The sequence below is a fragment of the Monodelphis domestica genome, chromosome 2 (genome assembly GCF_027887165.1).
Source record: "Monodelphis domestica isolate mMonDom1 chromosome 2, mMonDom1.pri, whole genome shotgun sequence".
Classification (NCBI taxonomy): Eukaryota; Metazoa; Chordata; class Mammalia; order Didelphimorphia; family Didelphidae; genus Monodelphis; species Monodelphis domestica.
In genome coordinates, this window is record NC_077228.1 from 384,723,195 (window position 1) to 384,749,208 (window position 26,014).

The following is a 26,014-nucleotide window of genomic DNA, read 5'->3' on the forward strand; positions in this document are numbered from 1 at the left end:
AGGCAATTTTGTCAAATTATAAAGCCTAGAAACTAGTATCCCCTGGAATTAGTAAAGGGAATTTCCTTATCAGTAGTTCCATTGATGTAGTTCTTTATATAAATTAAATCATAGTGTCAGCCACTAGTGATTCCTACTTTATAACAACCTGATGAGGAAAGTAGATATCTTCATTTTGTAGATGTGGAAACTGAGGTTCTGAGAAGTGACCTGATTTGTCGAAGTTCCCACCATCTATGAATGACTAAAGTAGGATCTTCATCTGAGATTGTTTTATACCACAGCTTTCAAGGAGTGAGCTTAACATGCATAACCCAGTAGAACTACTTTTCAGCTCTGGGAGGGGGGAGGGAAGAGGGAAGGGAGAGAACATGAATCATGAATCATGTAACCATGGAAAAATATTTTTAAAATAAAATTATATCAAGGGATGAGCTTACTTCTTATCAGAAGAAAACTTAATATCAAATCATTTGTGCATTTTCAGTCAACTAATTAACTAATTAATAAGACCTATTAGAAGTGATCAATTGGAAGCATATAAATAATTTGTGACATCCAGGAGCTGCTTAAAAGTATATTGTTTCAGGGCAATTATGTAGCACAGTGAATAGAGCAACAGTATATAGTTTCATAGCATCTACCTGCCACAGAGACAAGGATGGATGCAAAGGAGGCAGCATAGCCTTATGGAAAGGGTCTTGGATTAGAAATTATGAGAACTGGGCTTTTTCATACTCTGTTAGTGACTGTGGTTGGTTATCACTCTTTGTACCATTTTTGTTTCTATTTTTATTTATTTATTTGATTTTTTAAATCTCTGTTTTTTTAAATAGAGAAAATATATACTTCTCAGGACATTGTGAGGATCAGTGAAAGGTCCTGCAAAGTAGTTTATTTCATTCATTGTTTTTGTATACCCAGTATCTAGCATGGTGCTTGGCACATACTAGGTGCTCAGTAAATGCTTGTTGATTACTCAAGTAATAAAACATCTATAATACATATATGAAAATTCTTTGAGCTTTGCAGAGAGAAGGTACAATCGAAATCCAATATATTAGTTATTATTAACAAAGTTCTAATGAAAAAGATGAAAACTAAGGTGAGGAAAAACAGGTAATGAAATGTGAAAATGCAGTCTTTTTTAATAAAAAAAACTTCCATTACCTTCCATCTTAGAATCAATACTATGTATTGGTTCTAAAGCAGAAGAGTGTTAAAGGCTAGGCAATGAGGGTTAAGTGACTTGCCCAGGGTCTCACAGCTAGGAAGTGTCTGAGGCCATATGTGAACTCCTGATCTCCCATCTCTGGGCCTGGCTTTCAATGCCCCTGAAAATGCACTCTTGATTTTGATATTGCCCCATGTGCCCAATCTTTCTTTAAAAAATTTTTTTATGTTTCCATGCACCATAAAAAGAAGTCAAAAAGCATTTATAAAGCACTTACTATGTGTTAGGCCCTATTCAAATGCAATGAATGAAACAATCCCTGCCTTCTGGAAGGTTTCATTCTATCAAGAGACTCCATGTATACAAAGAAATATATACTAAGGAAATGTAAGATAATATGACAGGTGGATAGGTGGTCCAGTGGATAGAATGCTGGACCTGGGCACCTGGAAGAGCTGAGTTAAAATCTGGATAGCTGTCTGACCCTGGGCAAGTCATTTAACCTCTGTCTGCCTCAGTTTCCTCAACTGTAAAATGATGATTAATAATAGCAGCTGTTATGAGGATCAAATGAGATAATAGTATTTGCAAAACATTTGGCATAACACCTGGCATGTAGTAGATGCTTATTAAATGCTTGTTCCCCACCCTTCATTCCTAATTTTGTGGAAGGCTTTAGCCTCTGGGGAAAAAGGCCAGGAAAAGACTCAGGTAAGAGTTGAGGTTTGGGCTGAACTTTAATATATAATATGTTAATAATTGTGAATTACCATTTAATATAGCAAATGATAGTTTTTTATATTTCCAGAAACTACTTAGGTTCATGTGAAAAATTTCAGTTGAGATTCTTATACTTAAATCCTTAAGCAATTTCTATAATTTCTTCTCATTTTACCTTTCCCCAAGTATCTCCTTGAGTTCTGTGTAAGTTAAGAGAAAAGCCTGGTTCCTTTGGAGAGATAATCAAAGGATTACTTCTGTATGAGTATGTACATTTTCCCAAGCATGATATGAATCATTCTTTTAATAGGTCCTCTGAATATTTTTTTTCCTAATGCTAGAACTTTAATGTTCTTTTGGAACTAATGGAAAATGTATTGATTTTTAAGGTTTTCTGGAAGCAAGCTGAAGAATGAGGTAAGCATTATTTTTTTTTACATTGTTATTATAAAACTTACCTGCTGAATAACATAGAGCAGAATAGTTTAGAACTTCAAAACTCCTTCACATCTTGAACGAGAAACAACCTCAATTTCTACTACATGGGCACATTTTTTGTTCCATGACTCAATTATACAATGTCTTGAAGAGATAATCTTCTAATTATCTGTACCTTAGATCAGGAATTCTTAAATTGGGATACACCAAAGGGTTTGTGGTTAGATTTCCAGAGATCTCTGAACTTGGATGGGGCAAATAATTAAATCTTTATTTTGACTATCTTGGAATGAAATTTAACATTTCCAAAAATTATAAAAAACAAAAACAAAACAGGATCCATAAAGGGGAAGCAGTCCACCGGCTTCATTAGGCTGCCAAAAGGGTCCATGATACACAAAAGGTTAGGAACCCTGCCTTAGATCAAATAAAGTTTTAAAGACACCTCTGTAAATTCCCACTAAAATAAGGTAAAAGAAAAAGTTTTAAAGCAACAGGGTTGAATATAATTTGTGTTCAGAATATGCCAATTTAAATAAAACCTGAAATCTGGAAGAGTAATTACTGAAAACCACCAATGCTGCTTATCTCTGGTATGTTGTACCACTTTTCTTTAGTTAGTATTTTTCCTGTGGAGCAACATATCAGCAAACTATCTTTATCTAAACCAGTTAATCTGCCATTAGAGACTGCATGGCTAATTAGGCAGATAATAATGCTCTCATTATCCTGAGGTTAAAGAGCCATTAGAAACAGGTGCTGTAGAACTAAGAGTAGGCGGCAATGTGGTACATGAGCCAATCTAGAACTGAGAATCATGAAACTCCATTAGGACAGTGAAATGATGCAAGTCTGTTATCTCAAAAAATAAAATCAAATGAAATGAACCCCCAACTCTCTGAAGGGAACCAATTTCTTTTCACTAAGGCTTTTAAAAATACATTTAATGGGTAATTACATAATAAAACTCCTTAGATTGCCCTTTTTGGCAACTAAATAAACTCTTTGTGTGTTGATAAACAATTTTTAAACTGGAAAAAAATTACTCAATATGCTGTTTCAGTGACATGTGGTTAACAATTCAGAATTTAAATTTTAAATAATTTCTTTAATTTAGCACTTTCTCTTTGCTTAATGAGTGATACTAATAGTGGAGAACAATTCAATATTATTCACTTGTTAAACCTTCTTTGTATATCTAATGAAAAATGAAATCGTTCATCAAGTGTACTCGATCTGCAAGAAGCAGTATGACCCTAGTGGATAGGATGAACAGCTGTGCAGTCAGGAATTCCTGGATTCAAGTTCCACCTCCGACATACTAGCTGTGTGACTATGGGCAAGTCATCTAATTTTTTAATGCTCCTGGAAACCTTAAAATTGAGCTAAAGGTGAAGTAGGGAGGGAATAAGCATTTATAGAGCACCTGCTATATGCCAGGCTGAGTGAGAAGCACTTTTTTGTAAACATTATCTCACTTGATCTCATAATATCCCTTAAAACTCCCCATTTTACAGTTGAGGAAACTGAGTTTGGGGACAGTTAAAATGTCCCCATTTTACAGTTGAGGAAACTGAGGCAAACAAGTTAAATGATGTACCTAGGGTCACAAAGCTAGTGTCTGAGGCCAGATTTAACCTCTCCTCTTCCTGACTACAGGCTCAACACTTTGTCCACTGAGTCACCAGTTGCTTAATGATATGGTTGATTATTGAGATGCATCTATAGTCAAGTTTTTCACTGTGGAAGCTTCATACACTGATGAAATCACAGTTTTGGATCCTCCAAATATTATTTTCAGCTTCCTTCCCATGCTAAGTCCAATGTTTCTATTATGCCTACTAGATCATATAAATCTGTTAAAATGAACAGAATTTCAAGATTAAATTTGGCTTTCAAAGGGGAAAGTAAGGAAGAAATGGCTATGCCAAATATGTACTCAGTGTGGGGAAGGGATAAACAAATTATGTTTATTTAGTTTTTGATGATACACAGAGTGTTTCCACATGTGTTGTCTCATTTAAATAAAATCGTACCATCTCTTTCCATTTGGAGATTGCTCACTTCTTTGTGCTCCTCTCTTGAATAGTGAGAGGCCCCCCATAAACCAGAGTTCATAGCATCTTTGGGGAATTCTTAAGAATAGGGACTTTGCTTTAAAATGAATAAACAAAAAAATTCCCCAAATGTTTTTTTGTTTTTTTTTTTTTAATACATTTTGGCTTGGGACTTAACAGTCGTAGGATCTTAAGGCCAATTTGAAAGGCAGTTGTAATGTTATCAAGTTTGCCATTCTTGGAATTCATGTTGAAATTAGTCCTGGATATCAGCAAACTTCATTAACCCTTTTATGTACTTTGGAAAGGCAAGGAATGAAATGCTTCTTTGATTTCTTCCCTTAGCAGAGTAGGGAGAAGTATTGCCTGCTAATTGTACAGCTAAGGATTAGGTAGAATTTTTTTTTCCACATCCTCTTGATTTTGGAAAAAATAGACAATTCTCATTATTATCTTCTGTTCCAGGATAGAGGATTTAGTGTTTTAGTTAAAAGGACAAATTGTGTATGATCAAAAGCATTTCCTTAAACTGCTAAAAGGTATTTTAAAGGTGATTATAAGCAATATGATGTCTATTAATTGAAAACTTTCACTATTATTAGTGGAAATATCAAGCTAAGCTTTCATTTTTGAGATTTTACTCTTTTGTCTTTCAGCCAAGGCAAGTTAATTAGATCTAGATCTGTGAAAATGTGGAAATAAATCTTCTGTGAAAGACTTTCTTTTCACCTGGACCTGAGATTTTATTAATTTTGGGAATTCTTGATGAGGAAACTTCCCCTGCTTCTACAACTTTGTTGTCTCAGAGCATGTGTGGGTACTAAGAAATTAAGAGTTACTTATAATTCTATAACCAGTATGTTAGAGGCAGAACTTGAATTCAGGTCTTTCTGACTTCTTGGTTTGACTGTGTCTACCACTCCAGATTGAGTTTTGTGAAGGATTCTATGGATAAAGCAATAATAGCTATTGCTTCTACTATATTACTACTTCTACTGTACTACTACTACAACTACAACTACTACTACTACAACAACTACTACTACTACAACTGACAAATGAATTAATATAGTACTTATACACAATGCATCTTTGTGGAGGGAAAGTTTATTGAAGAAATTGGGATAATTGTCATGATAATAAAAACTTTCCAGAGAGGCTATCCAAGAAGGACAGAGTAAAAATATTACCTTATTTCTTAGAAAATTAGGAACTAGAAGGGAAAAAAATAGCAATTACATTGTAAAGTTTTTATCTGACATAAGGTATTTGAAACTTTATAAAACATTGGTCAGACTAAAAAATATTCAAATTCATTGATACTAGGCCATTGAAAAATAAGTGACTTCCCACAATGTTAATCTTTTCATAATAAAATATAAGAATAAAAAAATTAGGATAAGCAAAATTCTAAGTGGACAAAATATAGTTGAAATCAAGAAAATGTAGTGGGTAAAATTGGTTTTGTCAGGAAAAACCTCTCTAGGATTAAAACAAAAACTGAAGCTAAAAAAATATGCATTAACCAGTTCACCATCTGAGCAAGGCCAGTCATAAACAATGTATTTTCTATTTCTTGGCTCAGATTTATTTTAAATACTTTAAATAATGCAGTTGTCATTTTGCTCTGGCAAAACACTGTGATTTCATCCTTTTCAGTCAGATTTTCCTTCTGAATTTCCCTTTCTTTAACTTCATCCTTTCATGGCCAGTTAACAACTCTACATCAAGCCAAATAGTGCATCCCCCTCCTTAGCATGCTTTTCAAATATTTGTAGACTGTTATCACATTCTCCCTTAGTCATCACTTAGTTGAGCTATATAGATTTAACTCCTTTAATCTTCCCTCATAAATCAGTCCCTCCCTCCTTCTAATCATATTTGTTTCTCTTCTCTAGGCTCATTCTGTTTTTCTTTCCTTACAACTTTTGGTAATGAGATGCTTAAGGCTCAGCACAACAGTCCAAATGTCACTTCACTAGGTAAGCAAGGAGGCACCTCTCTAATCAATGGCTTGGTACCTCCTTATATAGAAAACAAAAGAACAACAAACAGCTTTCTGGTCCTTTTAGAAACCCATATTTCTTGCTTCTCAGCTCTGACTTTTAGTATTGCACATTCTAGGTTTTTCTTATTATTAGATTGGTAAAATGAATTTTTCTGCCTTCTTACCCAATTGTAGAAATGTCCCAAGTGACCTCTTCAATTTGTTTCCCCTCCCTTCTCTCACACTATATTTTAATGTTTCTTCTCACTGCTTCCCATTCACCTCTGCTGATTTTGAATAAACACTCTACTTCTGGACAAAATTATGTCATACTCACATAATTATTTAAAATTATAGAACCACTTATTCATTAAAATAAAAATACCTTTTCTTCTAAATGATTCAATCAGCCCTATCCTGGTTAATGATGTTATTAAGAAAAAAGTTATTGGGGAAGAAAGATGGTTTTCTAAAAATTAAATTTTGTTATGGAGAATTAGTGTGGTGCAGTAGAAAGAGCATTAGATGTGGAATGAGAAAAACCAGGGTTTGAATCTTAGTTTTGCCTACTATTTACTCTGTCACTGGCTAGACTTCTCTTGGCTTATGTTTTCTTTCTGTAAAATCATGAGATTAAACTAGATGACTTTTAATGTTCCTTCTAGGGCCTAAGATCCTATATGGTCTGCAAATAGTTTCCTTATTAATTGGCAAAATTTAATATTCTGATCCCCTTTTTTCTCTTCTATGGCATAATAGATGAAAAGTTTGTCTTGAAGCTATGAAGAACTAGGTTCAAATCCTGCTTCTAATGCATTACTAGGTAAATCAGTTCATTTCTCTGTGCTTTGGGCAATCATCTAAGATTATCAGTTGTAGAGAAGGCACCATCCTGAATTGGTAAAAGTAGTTTCCTCCTCCAGTAGTTCCTTATGCTAGTGAAATCATAGATCTAGTCCTTTCCATTCTTTTTCCTGTTCAGCTACATATTTTCTGTTTCCAGATACTCTATTGGCCGAACACTTCCATTATCTGATATTTCCATTCATTGTCAATTCACTGCTAACTGATGTTCATATCAATTACTATCAATTAATGCAAGTTCTGAAAGTGCCTTCTGAATCAGAAAAAGGGTTAAATTACATTAATGGTTGTCTTGATAGTAAGTGTATTTTACTGAATTATAATTCTTTCCAAATCTACCATCATTCTCAAATTACTGTTGTCACTGTAAGGTGACTATGGCAACCCAAATAATAATAATAATAATAATACTGATAACTAGAATATTTCATTCCTCTCAACTATTCCTGGTAACAGAATATGTAAAATAGGTGAAAAAGTGTTTTTCTCCTTTAAATGAATCAATTGCATTTTTTTTTATAAAAAATTTAAATAAGACAAGTATATTGTCAAATACAAATAAAAAACATTGGTTTTTGTCTTTACAAGTATTTTCAAGCTAGAAGACATTTATTTTAGGGCCCAAATTCTCCCTGCCTGGTCTTCATTCCCTGCCTTTTCTTGCCTTTAGGGAACAGAGGGTATTGATAAGGCAAGGTAGAAATATGGCCTATTGATGCACAATAATAAATCTTTTGTTTGGGGACATGAAAGGTTATAAATATGGCAGAAAAAAATCTTGAAACAAATGTGCAAAGATGGGGTTTAAGAGCTATGAAATTGTTTTTTAGAAGGTACTCATACCAATAAGCTGAGTTTTTATTGTTGTTAATGTAGTTATTTCAATTATGTCTGACACTCTGAACCCTCATATGGGGTTTTCTTGGCAAAGATACTGGAGTGGTTTACCATTTCCTTCTCCAGATCATTTTATATATGAGGAAACTGAGGCAAACATAATTAAGTGACTTGCCTAGGATCATACAGCTAGGAAGTGTCTGAAGCAGAATTTGAACTCAGAAAGATGAATATTCTTGACTTCAAGACCCGGCGCTGTATCCTTTTTGCCACCTTGTTGCCCATAGGCCATGTAGTACAATTAAAGAGAGCTGGGTTTAGTTAAGGTCAGAAGACCTGGGTTTGAGTTCTGACTACTCTCTATTGTCTGAATGATGCCAAACAAGTCTTTTATTGCCTCCCAACTCAGTTTCTTAATCTGTAAAAGAAGGTTTGGACTACATGATTTTTAATGACTCTTCCATCTTAAAATCTGTGATCTTATGATTGTTTTTGCCCAAAATAGTTTCTTGATGATATAATTATGACTAGGACTATGGCTGACATAGCATAGCACATCTGGTGAGTTCATTTTGGTGGGGTTGTTTTCTTGACCAAATGTGAATGTGGTACAGAGAGATGATCTTGTCAGGGTTTGTGCCTTAAGGGAATCTAGGTTCAGAGACTCTGGACTCCTATATAGTTTCCCCTATTTATGAATCTGGTGTCACTTAAATTTGGAAAATCATTTAGAAAATGAGAAAATTCAGGCTAAATCACATTGATAGTGACTCTGGAACAGAGCCTGAGTTTTCTTGAACATGACTTCCTTATGATTCCGTGTGTTTATAGTCTTTGCACTCCATATAGTTTTTCACAAGTTATCAATTAGATGTAAATTGCACTGATTGCACCAAAAATAATGATATGTATTACTTGTATACCTAGATGTGTATGTGTGTACCTAGATATCAGTCTACATCTATCAAATGAAAGGTAATTGTATTAAATAAAAAAAATCTATAAGACACTAGGCTAGGAATCAGGAAATCTGAATCTAGTGTTGTTACTAACCATGAAAACTTGGACAAGTCTCCTGACATATTTGGCTGCATGGGATACAGAAATGGAGAGAAATGATGTCTAAAGTCCTTTCTAGAGACAATATTCTTTAGAGATGGACAGTGTTGCATAGTGGATAAAGACTCAGGCTTGAAACTAGAAAGCCTTGGTTTCAGATCCTGCCTCTGGCACATACTGGACTGTGTGACACTGGATTTAATCTCTTGGTAATTAAAGAGAGGCAACTCTCTAAGTTGATAAATTGCAGAAAAGGTGCCAGCTTACATTAGGAGAAGCATTTTTCTCACTTGGGATTTCCCGGTACCAGTAAAATGATCATTTCATTTACTTTCCTTGCAGTAAATGAAGTTATGGTAAAACTTATGTAAAATCTAACTTGACTGCATATTTTTCTTTACCTTTCTTTTTTCTATTTTCATTGAATTTTGTTTTTCTGAATGTATATAGATGCATTTATAAATAAATAGAAACAACAGGTTTATTGTCATATCAATCTGATGTCCTAGATAAAATACACATCTAGTCTTCTACCAACACAATGTTTGAAACGAAGAACAAAAAATTTATTAGTTTTTGTATTTTATTTCAATGTAAACCCTGAACCAATTGTTTGATAAATGATATTTTTTCTGATTTTATTATTCAATGGATATTTATTGCACACTTACTCTCTGGAAGGGACGCAAAGGCATACTACTAATGTAGTGTTTTTTTTTTTTCTGAATTATAGGGTGGTTTCACTCGGAAATATTCACTCAGCTCAAAAACTGGGACACTTCTTCCAGAGTTCCCCAGTGCACAACACCTTGTGTACCAAGGATGCATTTCTAAAGACAAGGTATTGATCTGAAATACTAATTTATCTTCTGACCACCATTTCCCCCTCTCTATTCTCCCTCCTGTCAGCCCATCCCTTTCTTTTATCCCTTTTTCCTCCTGCTTCCCTGTGGGGTAGGATAGAGTTCTCTACCCATTTGAGTGTTTATATTATTCTATCTTTGAGCCAATTCCTATGAGAGTGAGGTTTCAGACCCAACCTCCCCACTCTCATCTTCTTCTCCAGAAATATTTCTTTATTGAGTCACACTGATATACATACTCCCTGTCTTGGTCCTCAGAGTATATCATAGCACTTGCCAAAAACCATCAGAAATTTGCATACTCAAACATAATTAACTGATTTATGGAAGGGGCAAGCTATTTCTAATATTGATTAACACTTTTTAGATTAATTATTTACCTTCTCACTCTTGTTACCTAACCGGGGGTGGTAGCAGAGTATATATTAAATGTTTAAAAATTAGTTTCCATTTAGGTAAACTTGACAAGTTTAAAGATCCGTGAAATGAAGGGGTTGGATCTGATGGTAATTTCCACCTTTAAAATTCCTTAATAATCTTTTACTTGAGATATAACTAACTAGATATTTAACTATATATTTAAATGAAGAGGACTACCTATCTATAATAAGCATTAATATTTGATTTCTCTATACTTAGAAAGTGAACTTTAAGGTTAACTGCTCACTCTGGGGCCCCTGAAGTCATTTGTCTAGCCAGGCTTTTTATTTAACTAGTAGTCCAAGGTGCTCCCCCATTGATCATTCTCTAAATCTATATAATTCCTGCATTGTGTCAGTGGACTGCCCATTTTGGCTTCTTTTATTTCATTTTTCTCTTTACCTAAAGTGAATGATTGGGGTAATAATAACCACTATATCCTACACTTGTGAGGATCAGTGAGATAATGTTTGTAAAATACTTTGCAAGCCTTTTAGTGCCATATAAATGCTAGTTATTATTAGACATTGGCATTTAAGAAAATACCTAATAATTCTGCTGAAGTGTATTAAAATATTTTAGGCTGATTTGGTTGTGGGATTGTGCTCAGGTAAATGTAGTTAGTAGAATTCAAGATAAGTTTAGGAAGTGATCCAGACCATAAAGTTATATATATATATATATATATATATATATATATATATATATATATATATATAGAGAGAGAGAGAGAGAGAGAGAGAGAGAGAGAGAGAGAGAGATCTGGTATTTCAGTAGAAATTATGTTAGTATAGGATATAGGATAACATCATATTTTTTACTTCATTTATATAGAGCTCTCTCCTTGATGAGGAATGCTTTATATTAATGTAGGTTAACCCCTTTTTGTAACTTATGGTGTTAGAGAGTTTTCTAAAACAATGTTAAATTGTTTAAAAAGTTAAATGATTTACCTAGTGTCACAGAGCCAGTATAGATCAAAGGTAAGGTTTGAACTCAGTTCTTCCTGATGAGATGGGGCTGCCTTTCTATCTGCTATGCCATGTTGTATAGAAGTATACATAGAAAAGAACTACAAATATATAAGTGCCAGTTAATTGAGAGAGCAGGTATTAACAGTTGGGAAAATCAGGAAAGACTCTGCTGAAGGTGGTGCCTGAATAAATCTTGAAGGAATTGAGGAATTTTGTGATGTAGAGGTGAGGAGGGGGAGAATTCTAGGAATGGGGGGCTGTTACTGAAAAGGAATAGAGATAGGAAATAGAGTGTATTGGGTGTAGGGTACCAAAAAGAAGTAATATACATCAACACTGGAAAATAGGTCAGAGCTAGGATGTAAAGGACTTGAAAAGCCAAATAAAGGAACTTATATTTCATCCTGAAAGCAACAGGGAGCCATTGGAGTTTGTTGAGTAGATGAATAACATGGAATTACACTGTAGTAATCACTTTGGGACATGGATTGGAATTGGGAAAGACTTGAGACAGGAAGACCAATTCAGAAAGAATTGTAGTAATCCAGGTGAGATATCATGCAGGCTTGAGCTAAAGTGATGGCTATCTGAATAAGAAGAAGACAGATGGGAGAGGTCCTAGTAGAAATGACAAGAAATATAGATGGATAGCTAGATACTCATTGTAAAAATCATTGTTTATTTCAGCTGGATATGTTATCTATTTTGTTGCTTAGTCATTTTCAATTGGGGCCAATTCTTTGTGACCCCATTTGGGGTTTTCTTGGCAAAGATTCTGGAGTGGCTTGCCATTTCCTTCTCCATTCAGTTTTGCAGATGAGAAACTGAGGCAAATAGGGTTAAGTCACTTGCCCAGGGTGACACAGCTAGAAATACCTGAAGCGAGATTTCACTTTAGAAAAATGAGTCTTCCTGACTCTACCTTATCCACTGTACCACTTAACTGTCATGTACTCTATACTTTGAAATTTTAATTCTTAATGTACTCTTTACTTTGTAAAGTGTTAATGTACTTTACTTTGAAATTCATTAAGAATTTAAAATAATTTATATAATTACAAAATAATAAAAATAAAATAGAATAAAAATTCACAAAATAAAATAATCTCAAAATTATAAATGATCTTGGAGACTACCGTGAAAGAAGTTAAATTTATAAGTCTGTGGATTGCACACTACATTCTCCTTCCTTTTTTGAAAATAGGTTGTCATATTTGTCCTTCTCAAGTGCTGTGGTAACTCTTCCAGTCTTCATAGTCTTTCAAATATAACCAAAAGGGCCTTTGGAGTTCATTCAGACCTAGTGATAAACTCATCATGGATCAATGGATCATATATTTTGAATTGGAATACACTCTAGACATCATCTAGTGTAACCACTTCATTTTATAAAGTAAGGTAAACAAACTGAGGCCAAGAGAGATGAAGTGACTTGTCCAAGATAATACAGAAAGAACTGAGATCTGTGCTCTTATTCTGACCCCTGATCCAGTGTTCTTTCCATACAGTGCTGCTCCTCCTAGTTTCAACTTCCTATTAGTTATTTTTTATTCTGTTCTTTCTAACTTAATGCTTATTCTTCATGGTAAGAGTAATCAGAAGCAAAATGAGATGTTTTTTCTCTTTACCAGACACTGTCATTTCCCCAAATATCCCATGTAGCTTGCCCTGTGCCTTATTTGATTCTCCTCTACCCCCAATTTAGGCTAAAAAACTGTTTCATTCAGATTGCTGGAAATTTTTTGTATTTACAGCAAATCTCATGAATTGCTCTCTCCCTTAGATTCCATACTCCTAACACTGATCTCCTTCATATCCAACTTGTTCACATAATATATTCATCATAATTCTATAAACTGTCAGAGAATAACTTTTTTACTTAAATGCCACTTCATTTCTGGAGTGAAAGGGACATTTCAAATTTGGTTTTTGTGAGATACTAATAAAATTAGCAGCGTGGGAGTATCTGGACAAACTGCAACAATCACAGCCAGAAGAACTAGGGTGGAAAAACCTGTTCTCTGAGATTAGCATCTAAGACAAATAGACTTATTTGCCATATTGGGTTTTCCTTTATAGTTGACTTATCTCCATGTATGGAAGTGATGGTAAGTCACATATATGTATATACATATGTGGAAATACGTATTATGCTTCTGAATTAATATTTACACATTCATGACAGAGACTAAGTGATATAGAAGATAAAGCAGTGGCCTTGGAGTCAGGAAGGCTAGAGTTGAAGACTTCCCTCTGAAGTCTTCCCCACTAGGTGTGTGGGCAAATCACTCAACATCTAAGTGCCCCAGGCTATAAACTCTCTTAAGGTTATATTATGGGATAAATTGCTGACCTGCATGGTGGAGGAAATTTTCACACTAGGAATTTCCTAAATGACAAAATTGCAAGTTCAGGTCACATACATAAATATAGGTAGAGAGGGACAAAAGAAAGAAAAGAAATATACAGATATTTTATTTTGTCCTTATGGCAACTCTATGAAGTAGATACTATTGAAAAGCGACATCATGCACTTCAATATATTTTCATATCTTCATCTCATCTCTCCATTTCTTAAAAATTCTTTTTCTTGTGAACTCAAAAACAGATTGGGAGAATTTGCTGCTAGAATCATTAAAAATTCATAGAAACACTGAAACATCCATTTGTAAGTGGACAGAGCAAAACTGAACCTGTACTATCACAAACAACCTTCTTCTTGTCTCTAGTAGTCAGCTGGGGACCCTGACTCATTCTGGATAATATGCTTCTATCTCTAGCTGCCTTGTTTGAATTAAAATGGGATTCACTGGGGCTGAAATTGAGGACCTCAGTAACTCCCTCAACCCCACGTTCCTTTTTTAGAGTCAGGATTAGGACCATTTACCTGGATGGTGGCTCTAGAGTGTGAAAGGGACTAATCAGAGAAGCTGCTGACTAGTTTTGATCTGTAGCACAACTTAAGCAAGACAGCCACCCCTCCAAACCTTACTCATTTACATACTGCTCTCATTAATATTAAGTAAAAATAAAAGTTTGACTTGGGCTCATGTCTAATGGTTTGAGAACAATAGTCTATTTTCAATGAAATCAAGCAAAATTGGCATGTGATGAATTTGAAATGAAATTGGCAGTCATCGAACAAAGTACAAAATCAGAAAAATGAATTCTTGATAGTGAACCCAAGGCGAAAAAAAAAAAGATCCAATAAACAACCCCTCTCCAAAAAAAAAAAAAAGAACTCAACTAATTTGATAATTTGAATGTGAAGGAATTAAACTGAATGCTGGATTTGGAGTCAATCTGTCCTTAAATTCTAGACCTTCTGCTCATTAGCTATGAGTCTATGAGTATGTCACTTTAAGTTCCTTGAGCCTCAGCTTCCTCATCTGTAAAATGAAGGGGGTAGTTCAGATCACTTCTAAGGTCCTTTCAAATTTTATAACTTTTATAATTTTTATGCACCATCCTATATGTCAAAAATCAACAAGTATTAATGACTGGTGAAGTTTATCAGCACTATTTTACAGATGAGACAACTGAGGTTCTCTGGGATTAAGAATAGATTAAACATCTCATATTTGCTACCAACTTCACTCAGTATGCAGAGTTTTATTACCAGGTTGACTGCAGGGTGAATGAATATTTTAGCCGTAATAATTCTTGAAAACCATCTACTAAATTATGGAGGGATGGTGAAATGTGTTGGTAGAGGGATTACCCACACCAGTGAAATCATAGATGGTTGAAGTAAGAAGCTGACATTTATGGCATCAAACTACTAAATATTGATCTAGAAGTGGAGAGGGATGCTTTCAGTGTGTATGCTTGGAATTTTCCTTTGATTTACCTTGAGTAAAAGAATCTTGCAGAAATTTCATCAATGTCTTACTGCTATTTCTTTTTTTGCCATCTGCCCCATTTGATAAGACAGAATTATTTGATTTCCTTTGCTTTTAAAAAGGTGTTGAAAATATTTGTTGTTGAAGCTTTCATCTCTTTGAATAGGTAGATACTCTCATTATGATGTACAAAACTCACTGCCAGTGTGTTCTGGATAATGCAATCAATGGAAACTTTGAAGAGGTAAGTATGATCACCAGCATTCTCTTGATTATATTATATGTGTTCATGTGGAGTAAAGATATTAATTACAAATCATCCTTCTCTCACCAACAGATCCAGCATTTCTTACTACATTTTTGGCAAGGAATGCCTGATCACCTTCTTCCACTGCTTGAAAATCCTGTTATCATAGACATTTTCTGTGTTTGTGACTCAATTCTTTATAAGGTGAGTCTCATCACATCTCGATGCTTTCTACATGCACCATGTACTTTAAAAAATCTCTACTTTCCTTTTGGGCTATCTTATGGGAAAATGTTTTTGTTACATTTTATATTCATGTATAAAAATAGCAAAAAATCCCTCACACTGAATTGCCATCAAATGATTTTTAATTGCATTGCAAAACAAATGACTTATTTTCATTTTTAAAAATCCTTTACTTTCATCCTAGAATCAGTACTGTATATTGGTTCCAAGGCAGAAGAGTGGTAAGGGTTAGGAAATGGGGGTTAAGTGACTTGCCCAAGGTCACACAGCTGGGAATTGTCTGAGGCCAGATATGAACCTAGAACCTCCCACCTCTAGACCTAGCTCTTTATTCACTGAGACACCTAACTGCCCCGTTTTCATTTTTTTAAAAACTACTGTCTATACTATCACCTAGAATTAACAGTTGAAGAACTACAACTTCTGTTTTTATTAGTATCATTATTATTATTAGCATAATAATTTAAAGAAAACCATTTCAATATCTCACTGGGTCTATTTATGATATTAGCAAAAAAGAATTAGGTGCTATTAAGAAAACTGATTTTGAAAATTTTATTTTTTATTGGTTCCAAATGCACCCATGAACACAAGAGAAGATTGGATAGAATTGACAAGGCTCTTAATTTTAATGAAATGCCTCCCAACATGGTGTCCCAACTGAAATCAAAGGCTCTAGGTCTCTTCAAAAGATCCATTCATCATGAATTCTTAGAGGAAGTCCCTGTCCCCTGTTTCCTGGTCTACCTAGTTTCTCAATTATACCATCACTTTTGCTATTTTGGCTTATAGTCAGCCTTCATGGTAGTATTTTTCTCCGTCCTTTTCCTCCCTCCTTCCATGACCACCACCCTGATATATATGGGATTTCCCTTCCTCTTTTGTCTACTCTTCCTCCTCTCCTCTATATAACCCCATATGCCCACCTACCCTAAGTCCCCATATGGGCACACGTTTTATATATTATAATAATACAAATAAATGAACTGCTTAATTACTAATTATTAAGTGACTGTTTGTGAAGTATTGCTGCTAAAGTTTTGAGCTCTCTTTTTCCTGTATTTAAGGTCCTAACAGATGTCCTCATTCCTGCAACAATGCAAGAAATGCCTGAAAGGTAGGTAAGTTGGGTGTAGAATGTTAAACATGTCAGTACAGAGTTTCCCCAAGGAGAGGTGCTTTGGTATTGTGAAGAGAAGTCATAGTGAAGCTGCTCTTGGGCTCAGGAAGACCTCATCCTGTCTCTCACTCATGCTAGCTGTGTGGCCCTGGGAAAGGTTTCAGCGAATCCAAGAAACCCAAGCCTTTAGAGTAAAAGTTGCAGGCAAGGTGCCAATCTACATTGGGTAAGGATGTTTCCTACTGGGAAATCCCTATACCAATGAAATTACAGGATCAGAACTCCTCCCCTCCTCTCCTTGCCAATTAATTAATTTAGCTTTCATTTCTTTTTTAAAAAATTAATTAATTTGATTGTTTGTTACATTAAAATTCCTAGATATTTACCACTCACCCTTTCCTCCCTATACTAGAGAAAGAATCATTTAATAGAATGATACATACATCTGTTCTTCAAATAACATTTCTATTGCTGTATCAATGAATCAAAAATTTAAAGAATCACATCAGAAGGAAAGATATCTATTCTATAAAAATTATTAAATGCCCACACTTTGCATAGGTGATACTAAAAGAATAAATAAGACCTCTGTCTTGCTTATAAACAATGACCTCTGCCCATAGCAAACTTACAGCCTAGTAGAGGATGTAAAATGTATTCAGGTTAGTAAAAAACAGATTAAATGGGATAAGTATATATAAGTGTCACAAAATCAGATGAGACAGAAATAATTTCTAGTTGGAAGAATTAGGGAAAGCTTCAGTACTTTGAAGGTTGGGTAGAATTTCATAATGAAAGGCTGGTTTGGAGTTGGATAGAGGAGAAGTAATTTTAAGCATCAGCCAAGGCAGGAATAGGAGGAGGTAAAATAGAAGAGGAAATATTTGGGGAATGACAAGTTTGGATGGAACATTAAATAATAGTTGGTAACTTAGTTGCTATATATTCTGATTTTATTGGTTATTTTTATGTTGTCTGCCCAAAGTCCTTGTATTTGAATATAGAAAGAGAGTCAAGGCACATTATGCTTTTGGGATCTATGGGTAGCCTCAGGCAAAATCTTTCTTAAGACATAGGGAAATATTCTTCTATAGAAGCTGGTTTGTTAACCATAAATGAGATAATTCTAACAGTAAGAATTCTAAAGAATAACTTTAGTACATTAAGAAATATAGCACTATATATTTGTTTGGAAGCAAATTCTATAAGAAAGTAATGCTACAGTGATATTTTCTTGTGAGAATAAAGAGTTGTAATGATTTGATGTCAACATTACTTATAAAACATTTTTTTTGCAATGAGGAAAGCAACTTTCAAAAAATCTTTGCTTTTGAATAATAACTAGTTTAAAATGTGCCTTAGCCAATGTTAAGCATTTAAAAAGTATACAATAAATACATGATCTTGTCCTTTGAGAGCTGACCTGGTGTTCTGAAAAAAGTACTAGATTTGGAGTCATTGTACCTGAGATCAAAGTCTGATTCTTTACTTTCTATGGTATAACTTTGGGCAGATTTTCTAAATTCCCTGGGCCACAGTTTCTTCATCTCTGAAAAAAGGCTAGTTTCAAAACGGTTCTTACAACCTGAAATCTCATATCTTATGGATTATTCATAAATTAATTACATTTTTCTTGTACTCTTCTTGGTTACTTCTTGGTCAGGAAGTTATCTGTTAGGATTTGCTAGCTTTTAAGGCATAGCCTTTATTTCATGAAATCATAGAAATTTAAATGTGGAATGGGATTTCAAAACAATCAAGTCTAAGCTCATTGAATTTCCTTTGATTTCTAGGTTTTTTTTTTTTATTATTTCCCCATCTCCTCAGAAGTTCTGGTATCTAACTTTTGGGTTTCTTTTCAGTTTATTAGCAGACATTAGAAATTTTGCTAAAAATTGGGAACAGTGGGTTGTTTCATCCTTGGAAAACCTTCCTGAAGCCCTAACAGATAAGAAACTACCTATTGTACGGAGATTTGTATCTTCCTTAAAACGACAAACATCCTTCTTACATCTTGCTCAGGTAAGCTTGGGGGCTATAAGATATATCTAAAATTCCTTGGCTATTATATTCAAGGGGTTGTTTAGTTGTAACCAAGGGGTTCAGTTTTTCAGGAGAGAGAGAGAAAGAGTGGAGACCTCCTTTCTCAAAGTGGAATTCAAAGGAGACAGCTAATGTTTAAGGTTGTCTCAGAGAGAGGAGAAGGGGTTTGAAGATTTTCCACCCTCTGCCTTCCCTACTTAGCTCAGGCTGTTCTCCCAGATTCACTCTTGTCCCTCTTTTCCCCCCCTCCACTACTTGAGACCAAAGGGTCTTCCCTTGCACTATTCACTCACACTCAGCTTGGGGAAAAGATCACTATTTTAATGTCAACTCAATTGGGGTAATACAAAGGAATAACTAGCAGGGAAAGAATGGAAAAGGAAGGTGAGAAAAGGGGGTCCCTGTCACTATCTAAAACCCTTTTTCCTCCATCCTTGAGTTTGGGGGGAACTCAGGCCCTGGGAGCCTGAGCCCCCTAAAAGAAGGTCAGGTTGACTCACTCTGGGTTTGGCCCCTTGGCCATAGTTCAGACTCCGGGCAACAGGAGCTGAGGTAAAATTGGACAGAGACTTAAAATGTCTTTCTCAGGTTTCCTCTTCAATAGTCTTTTTAATTGGGAAATGTTGGGGGGGGGTGGGGAAGATTTACAGTCACAGACAGTAACCCTCAGGAGAAAGTCTTTTTTCAACTTTCTCTCTTTGGCTTCTCCCAACTGAGAGACCAGCTCCTCTCCCAGCCAGAATCTTCTCTTCCTCAAGATTCCAAATCCCTGAGTTCCCTCCCCCATTGAGGTGATCAGTTCCACACATTCTTCAAGCCTGGTACTTTTCTTATGTGCCAGCCTCTGTCACACTATTGCTATATTAAATAGAAAAAAACCCACTTAGTTAATTAAGTAATCAAGGGAATGAAATGAAATCCTTTTTAGACACACAAGTTCAACTAGCCAAAATGATGTTGCTGGATTTGTTGTTGTGAAAACCACATAGCCACCATTTAGCAAATAATCTACAAAAATCTTCCAATTCTCTTTTAAGTGGATCATTAAGAGGAAAAAACCCAGTAGTTTCTTTCTAAATAAGAAAACTGACACGTGTACATCTTTTACAAGTATATTTTTTCCATGATAATCTTCTGAGAAATGCTCATTGTACTAATCTCTGGAAGAACCATCTTTGTAAGGAAAAGTGAGTTTTCTAGTTCTCTTTTTGATTCTATAAATGAGAGTCCTTCTTCTCTAAAGCTAGAAACCCATGGAATCTTTCATGATGCTAGACAGTGTGATGGTGCAGTAAATAGAACTCTATGGAATCGGGAACATTGGATTCAAATCTGATCTCAGATATTTACTAGTTGTGTGGCCTTAGGTAAATCACTTAACTTCTCTGCCTTAGTTTCCTCATTTGTAAAATGGGATTACAATAGCAACTACTTCCTAAAATTGTTATAAGGATAAAAAGAACCACAATGCTTAATAAATGCCTGTTTCCTTTCTTCCTTGTGAATCAGTGAGAGTTTTTTTCTGTGGAGAAAAAACAAAGCAAAATGAAGCATCATTCATTTGTCTTAAATGACTGGATTTTAGATATAGGGCTAGAAGGAAACTCAAAGGCCACTTAATGGGGTTGTGAATAGATTTTTAGGGAGTCAATAGATTTGGAGGTGTTTTCAGTCATTTAAGTTATAACTAACTATTGATCCCATTTGGGGTTTTCTTGACAGAGATGCTAGAGTGGTTTGCCACTTCCTTCTCTAGGTCATTTTACAGATGAGAAAACTGAGGCAAACAGGGTTAAGTGACTTGCTGAGGACCATGTAGCTGGGAAGTGTCTGAAGCATATTTGAACCCAAGAGATTCTGTCTCTAAGCCTGGCTCTCAACCTACTGAACCACCTGGCTGTCCCCTACTTTACTCATTTTCACTGGCCACCCCCAATACTTGGAATTTTCTGCCTTTTGGTTTCTATGATTTCTTTTAAGTCCCAGTTAAATTCTCAACTTCTATGAGAAGCCTTTCCTGATACTTTTAATGCTAACCCTCCCCTCTGTGCAGTTTCTCCAGTTTCTCTTGCATATATCTTGTTTGTATATAACTGTTTTCAAGTTGTCTCCTCCATTACCCTGAATTGTTGAGTACAGAGATCATCTTTTGCCTCTCTTTGTATCTCCAGTGATAAACCAGTATCTGAGATGTAGTAGGCTTTTAATAAATACTTATTGACTGACTGATTGCCTAACCTTTTGTTTCCTTGGAAAGCCTATAATATTTTAAATATTAAAGTATTTTTATTTTAAAAAATAAATTAAAAATAAAATGTTAAAATATTCTGAGAAAGGATCCATAAACTTGCCTATACCAGGAAAAGGAATGATTCATAAAAATGGTAGATGGGCAAACTGAGACCAACAGAGGTTAAATGCTTGAGATCACACAGGTAGTATATATCAGAGACAGAATTTGAAACTAGATTTTTCTACTGTTGACTCAGTGCCATTTTCTCTGCCTCCAGAGTCAAAGAACCTGAGTTCTAATTCAACCATTGATACTTCTACTTGTGTGACTTTGGAAAAAATAGCATCTTTTAGGGGCTTCAGGATCTTCATCAGCTAGCTGAAAGTGTACATAATATTGAACTTGGGGATGCAATAGAACACAATAGAGTTCTGGGCTTAGACTCAGGAAGACATGAGTTCAAATTCTGCCTCATATCTTACTAGATAACTATGTTACCTTGAGTAAGTCATTAACTTCTCAGCCTCAGTTTGCTCAACTGGAAAATGGAGATAATAATAGCACTTATCTCACAGGGTTGTTGTAAGATTCAAATAAGATAATATGTAAAATTATCTGCATTCCTTTAAAGCTTTGGACAGGGTTTCTCTAAAGCACTAAGACCTTTGAAAACCCAGTATAAATGCTATTATGATGAGACATAAATTATTATCATTACAATAATAAAATTAATTATTATTAATATCATTATCATTGATAAAACAAATGTGTAAAATGAAGGGGTTGAAGTAGATTGGGAGTTCTTGCCTTTTTTTGTATCCTGGATCCTTTCGTCAATCTGGTGAAGCTCATGGACTCTTCAAAATAATGTTTTTAAATGCCTACAACAAAATACCTAGACTTTCAAAAGAATCCAAAGGTTAGTCAATTAGTCAGTCAATAAGCATTTATTAATCACTCTAAAGTCCCTTGTAGCCCTAATTCTATGAGTTTGTTATTTTAGTTTTAAAATTAAAGGAAGAAGATATATATCGAGGACACTTTCTTTTTTAGTTTAATTGAAATAATACATCTCTCCATATCTTTTCTCTTTATCTGTGCAGATTGCTAGACCAGCCCTTTTTGACCAGCATGTTGTGAACTCTATGGTGTCTGACATTGAAAAGGTTGATCTGAATAGCATTGGCTCTCAGGCATTTCTCACTGTTTCTGGCAGCACCGATCCTGAATCCGAAGTCTACACGGAATGTAAGTCTGCTTCCTTTGCTAAGTTATTTAAGTTAAAAACAAATTAAGAACATTTTAATCAGTTTTGTCTTGACAGTACATCATAGACTGGTTAAATTCCACATGATAAAGTAACTAGGCATCTTGCAAGTTATTGCTGCTATATTTTTCTATCCCTAAAAGTGCAAAAAGTTTATATTCTTCTAGATAATAAAGATACATACAAATGATATATAATAAATAGAAAAGTTTATATATTTATTTATGTAGTTATTCTTTTAGACAATAAATATATATTATATAATAAATATATAAGTTTATATATTTATTTAGTATTTTAAATAATAAAGATAAATAAGGGTAGATAATGGACTGAGGTCTAAGAATAGCCTAACTACCCAGAGTGATGTCTGAGGGTAGCCCAAGCCTGATTTGATTGTTTCCTAATATAAAATTACATTAAGATAAAAAAATTAAGAAAACCAAATTCCAGTTTTAATTATCCTATGATTTTGAGATTAAATCATATATATAATATAAATGTATGTAAATGTTTATTTACAAATATTTATATTATATATTATAATTTATAAGTAAAGTATATGTACATAATATATCTATGTATATATGAAACTGATTTGAGTTATTTCCCCCCTATAGTATTGATTTAGGAGTTTACTAAAGATAAAGGACTTGGTTGTTATAGAAAGAAAAAGCTAAGTAACTTAATTTTTATCTTAGACTGAGCAAAAAATTGAGGTTGAATTGAGTTCATTAGCTCTCAGTAATAATTCTCTTCTTTTTGACAAAGTTACTTTAGAATTCAGAAGACCTATTGGATTTATTCATTTATGGATGAGAGATTTCCACCCCCACCCCCACCCCCACCATGCTCATATACCCTAGATACTTGAATCCTAACTTCAAGAATTCAGAATATATATGTTTAAAAGAGTTTCTGCTATGAGAATTTGAGAAAACAGTGGATATTCCTTATCCTCCACCAACTTTTGAATTTTCCCATTTTCTATATTTAGCTATTGTTCTACCTCACAATATTCGACACAATTTAGTGCAATTGTTTCCTTTTTTTATACCTTTATCATCTGTCTTAGAATGGATACTATGTATCCATTCCAAGGCAGAAGAGAGGTAAGGGCTAGGAAATTGGGGTTATATGACTTGTTCAGGGTCTCACAACTAGCCAGTGTTTGAGGTCAGATGTGAACCTACCAAATCCTGTCTGCAGGCCTGGCTCTCTAGCCCCCTAACAGCCGTGATTTCTGCTAATTAATTTGCGTATTTCAATATTTTAGCAAAATCTTCTAAAACTGTATTTTGGGTATTAATCTTAGCATACTTATTATGGTATGAGAACATGATAATTTCTGGGTCAGTTTTATTTGTACATGCAGAAAATTCAGAGAAAATATTTTATCTATTCATTTTGGACTTTTCCAGGTGTTCATATGTAACTTTAGTTTGAGTCATCTGGCTCCTTAATGTTATAATTTTATGTCCCGAATTCAAAAGTTAATGATATTACTTCTTATGTATTAGCTGGATGTGTGATTTGGAGGTAGGAATCATTCTGAAAGTGAGATATGCTTTTAGGAGAAGATTATTGTCAGAAATTAGCCAGATGCAGTTTATACTTGCTGATTCAGACCTCCCAATTAAAACTTTTATTTAATAAAATAAAGCACTTAAGAAATTATCATTGAATTGAAGAGAGGGAGGTCAGGTTTGTTTTCTCATCAATAATATATTATGAGAACCTTTGAGTATATCAAATTGCAATGTGGATATTGAATTCATGGAATAATAAGGAAATTAACAGTAACTGCAGAGGTGCATTTATTAAATCAATTAACAATAATTTCTTGAAAGATTGTCTACATACTAGGACACTGCCACTCCCACAACCCCACCACTTAAAGGATATTATATGTTGTGCTTTGCAATGAGAATTAGAGCAAACAAATTGCTTAATCACATAAGAGTCTCCATAGCCACAGTGTTTTGCTACTATTAAAAACAAATAGGTTCAATGGACAACAAAACAGGAGACCCATTAGAGTGGGCTTTCTCCATCAGGCCATTGAACAAACTTTTCAGGAGGTTATTATAGGCATATTTTATGAGCTAATGACACAAAACATGAATGAAACATTTTTTGTTGAGTCACAATTAGGACATTGATTTTATTCACATTTTAATTTAATTCCCATTTACATAGCACTTTAATATTTACAAAGTCTTCTTCTCATTGTGATCCTATGAGCTAAGTCTTAAAAGTGCCATTATACCCATTTTATAGTTGAGGAAACTGGAGTGTAGAAGGGAATGATGCTAAATTCAGTTCTTTTTACTCAAAGCTCAGTCCACTTACTACTATACCATTCTCATTTAATCATAACATACTAGCTAGAATAAGTCAACTGTGTGAACTCTGTAATATTTCTTTCCTTTTAGTATTGCATTATGCTAATAATTATTTCTTCCCTGTACTGAATACCCAGTGGGGGCATTAACTTTAAGGATATATTTTGACTAAAACCTCAGTAAATAGAAATACTAAAAGTATTCAGATTTAGAAATGTCTTGTAACTTCAAACTATTTCAGTTCAGCAACATAATTGAAATTTGCTTCTACAAAGTCTTCAAAAAAGCATTTTAAATGCAATGGAAAGTGTTCTGGCTTTAGAATCAAGAGACAAGGACTTACGACTCAGCTCCAGTATCTTTGGGACCTGAGCCTCAATTTCTTCATCTGTAAAATGAGGATAAGATCAGTAAATGGGAGGAAAGCTCATTGTCAGTCATGAAAGACTATATTAGACCTCTGCAGTTAGTTAGGAATTAAGCTTAAATTTAAGGAAATTTAGACATAAAACTCATAGGATTTCTTTAGAATAGATTTTTAGAAATAATTATAATAATAGTTAAAATGTATTTAGTAATTTAGAGTTTGCAAATTACTTTATTGGTATCACTACTGTGGATATGATTATTATTCTTATTTTACATATGAGGAAATTGAGACCTGTGGACTTGATGAAGAAGAGAAATCTAGGAAAGTTATTCAAGATTTCAGGAATTATAGCGATCTTGGGTGGAACAAGAACACACAAAGTAAAAATGGCCAGACCACCATGCAGGGGACTGGGGGGCAAAGATGAAGGCGCAAGGATAGCTCTGAGCCTTTTTTTTTTCTTTTTTAATGTTGCCTTTTCCTTTGCATGATACAAATTTGTCAGTGGCTCTTGGTGAGTGGACTTCTCTTGGGTTCTGAGTAGAGTGCAACCTTTTGTTCTCCTTTTTACATGGTAGATGACTCTATTACAGTGTTCCAAGAACTGAAGGATTTGCTAAAGAAGAATGCCACCGTGGAGTCATTTATTGAATGGCTGGATACTGTGGTAGAGCAAAGGGTCATTAAGGTACTGTTTATGGATTTATCAGATTCAAGATAACAAAGATTTTATTTTTATAGTGGCCTTAAATTTCACAGTGAAGAACAAGTTGGGGGTGGGCAGGAGAAAGCAGAGGGTGGTAAAATTAATTTTAGAAAACTTCAGCAAACTAAAATGCCACATTTTCTATCAAACCAAAGTGGAACTATGTAAGAATCATGGGGTTTAAGATATTAATAATCACACG

General features: G+C 34.4%; 1 protein-coding gene across 1 annotated transcript in view; it reads left to right on the forward strand.

Annotated features, from left to right (window-relative positions):
• Positions 1–26,014, forward strand: part of RFX6 (regulatory factor X6) — a 69,985-nt gene that overhangs the window by 27,567 nt on the left and 16,404 nt on the right. Inside the window, exons 6-13 of the mRNA XM_001379577.4 lie at positions 2,284–2,311; positions 9,870–9,977; positions 15,402–15,479; positions 15,573–15,686; positions 16,796–16,845; positions 18,711–18,870; positions 22,228–22,372; positions 25,685–25,794. Of these exons, the coding sequence (XP_001379614.1) occupies positions 2,284–2,311; positions 9,870–9,977; positions 15,402–15,479; positions 15,573–15,686; positions 16,796–16,845; positions 18,711–18,870; positions 22,228–22,372; positions 25,685–25,794 (793 nt within the window). The remainder of the gene's footprint in view (positions 1–2,283; positions 2,312–9,869; positions 9,978–15,401; positions 15,480–15,572; positions 15,687–16,795; positions 16,846–18,710; positions 18,871–22,227; positions 22,373–25,684; positions 25,795–26,014) is intronic.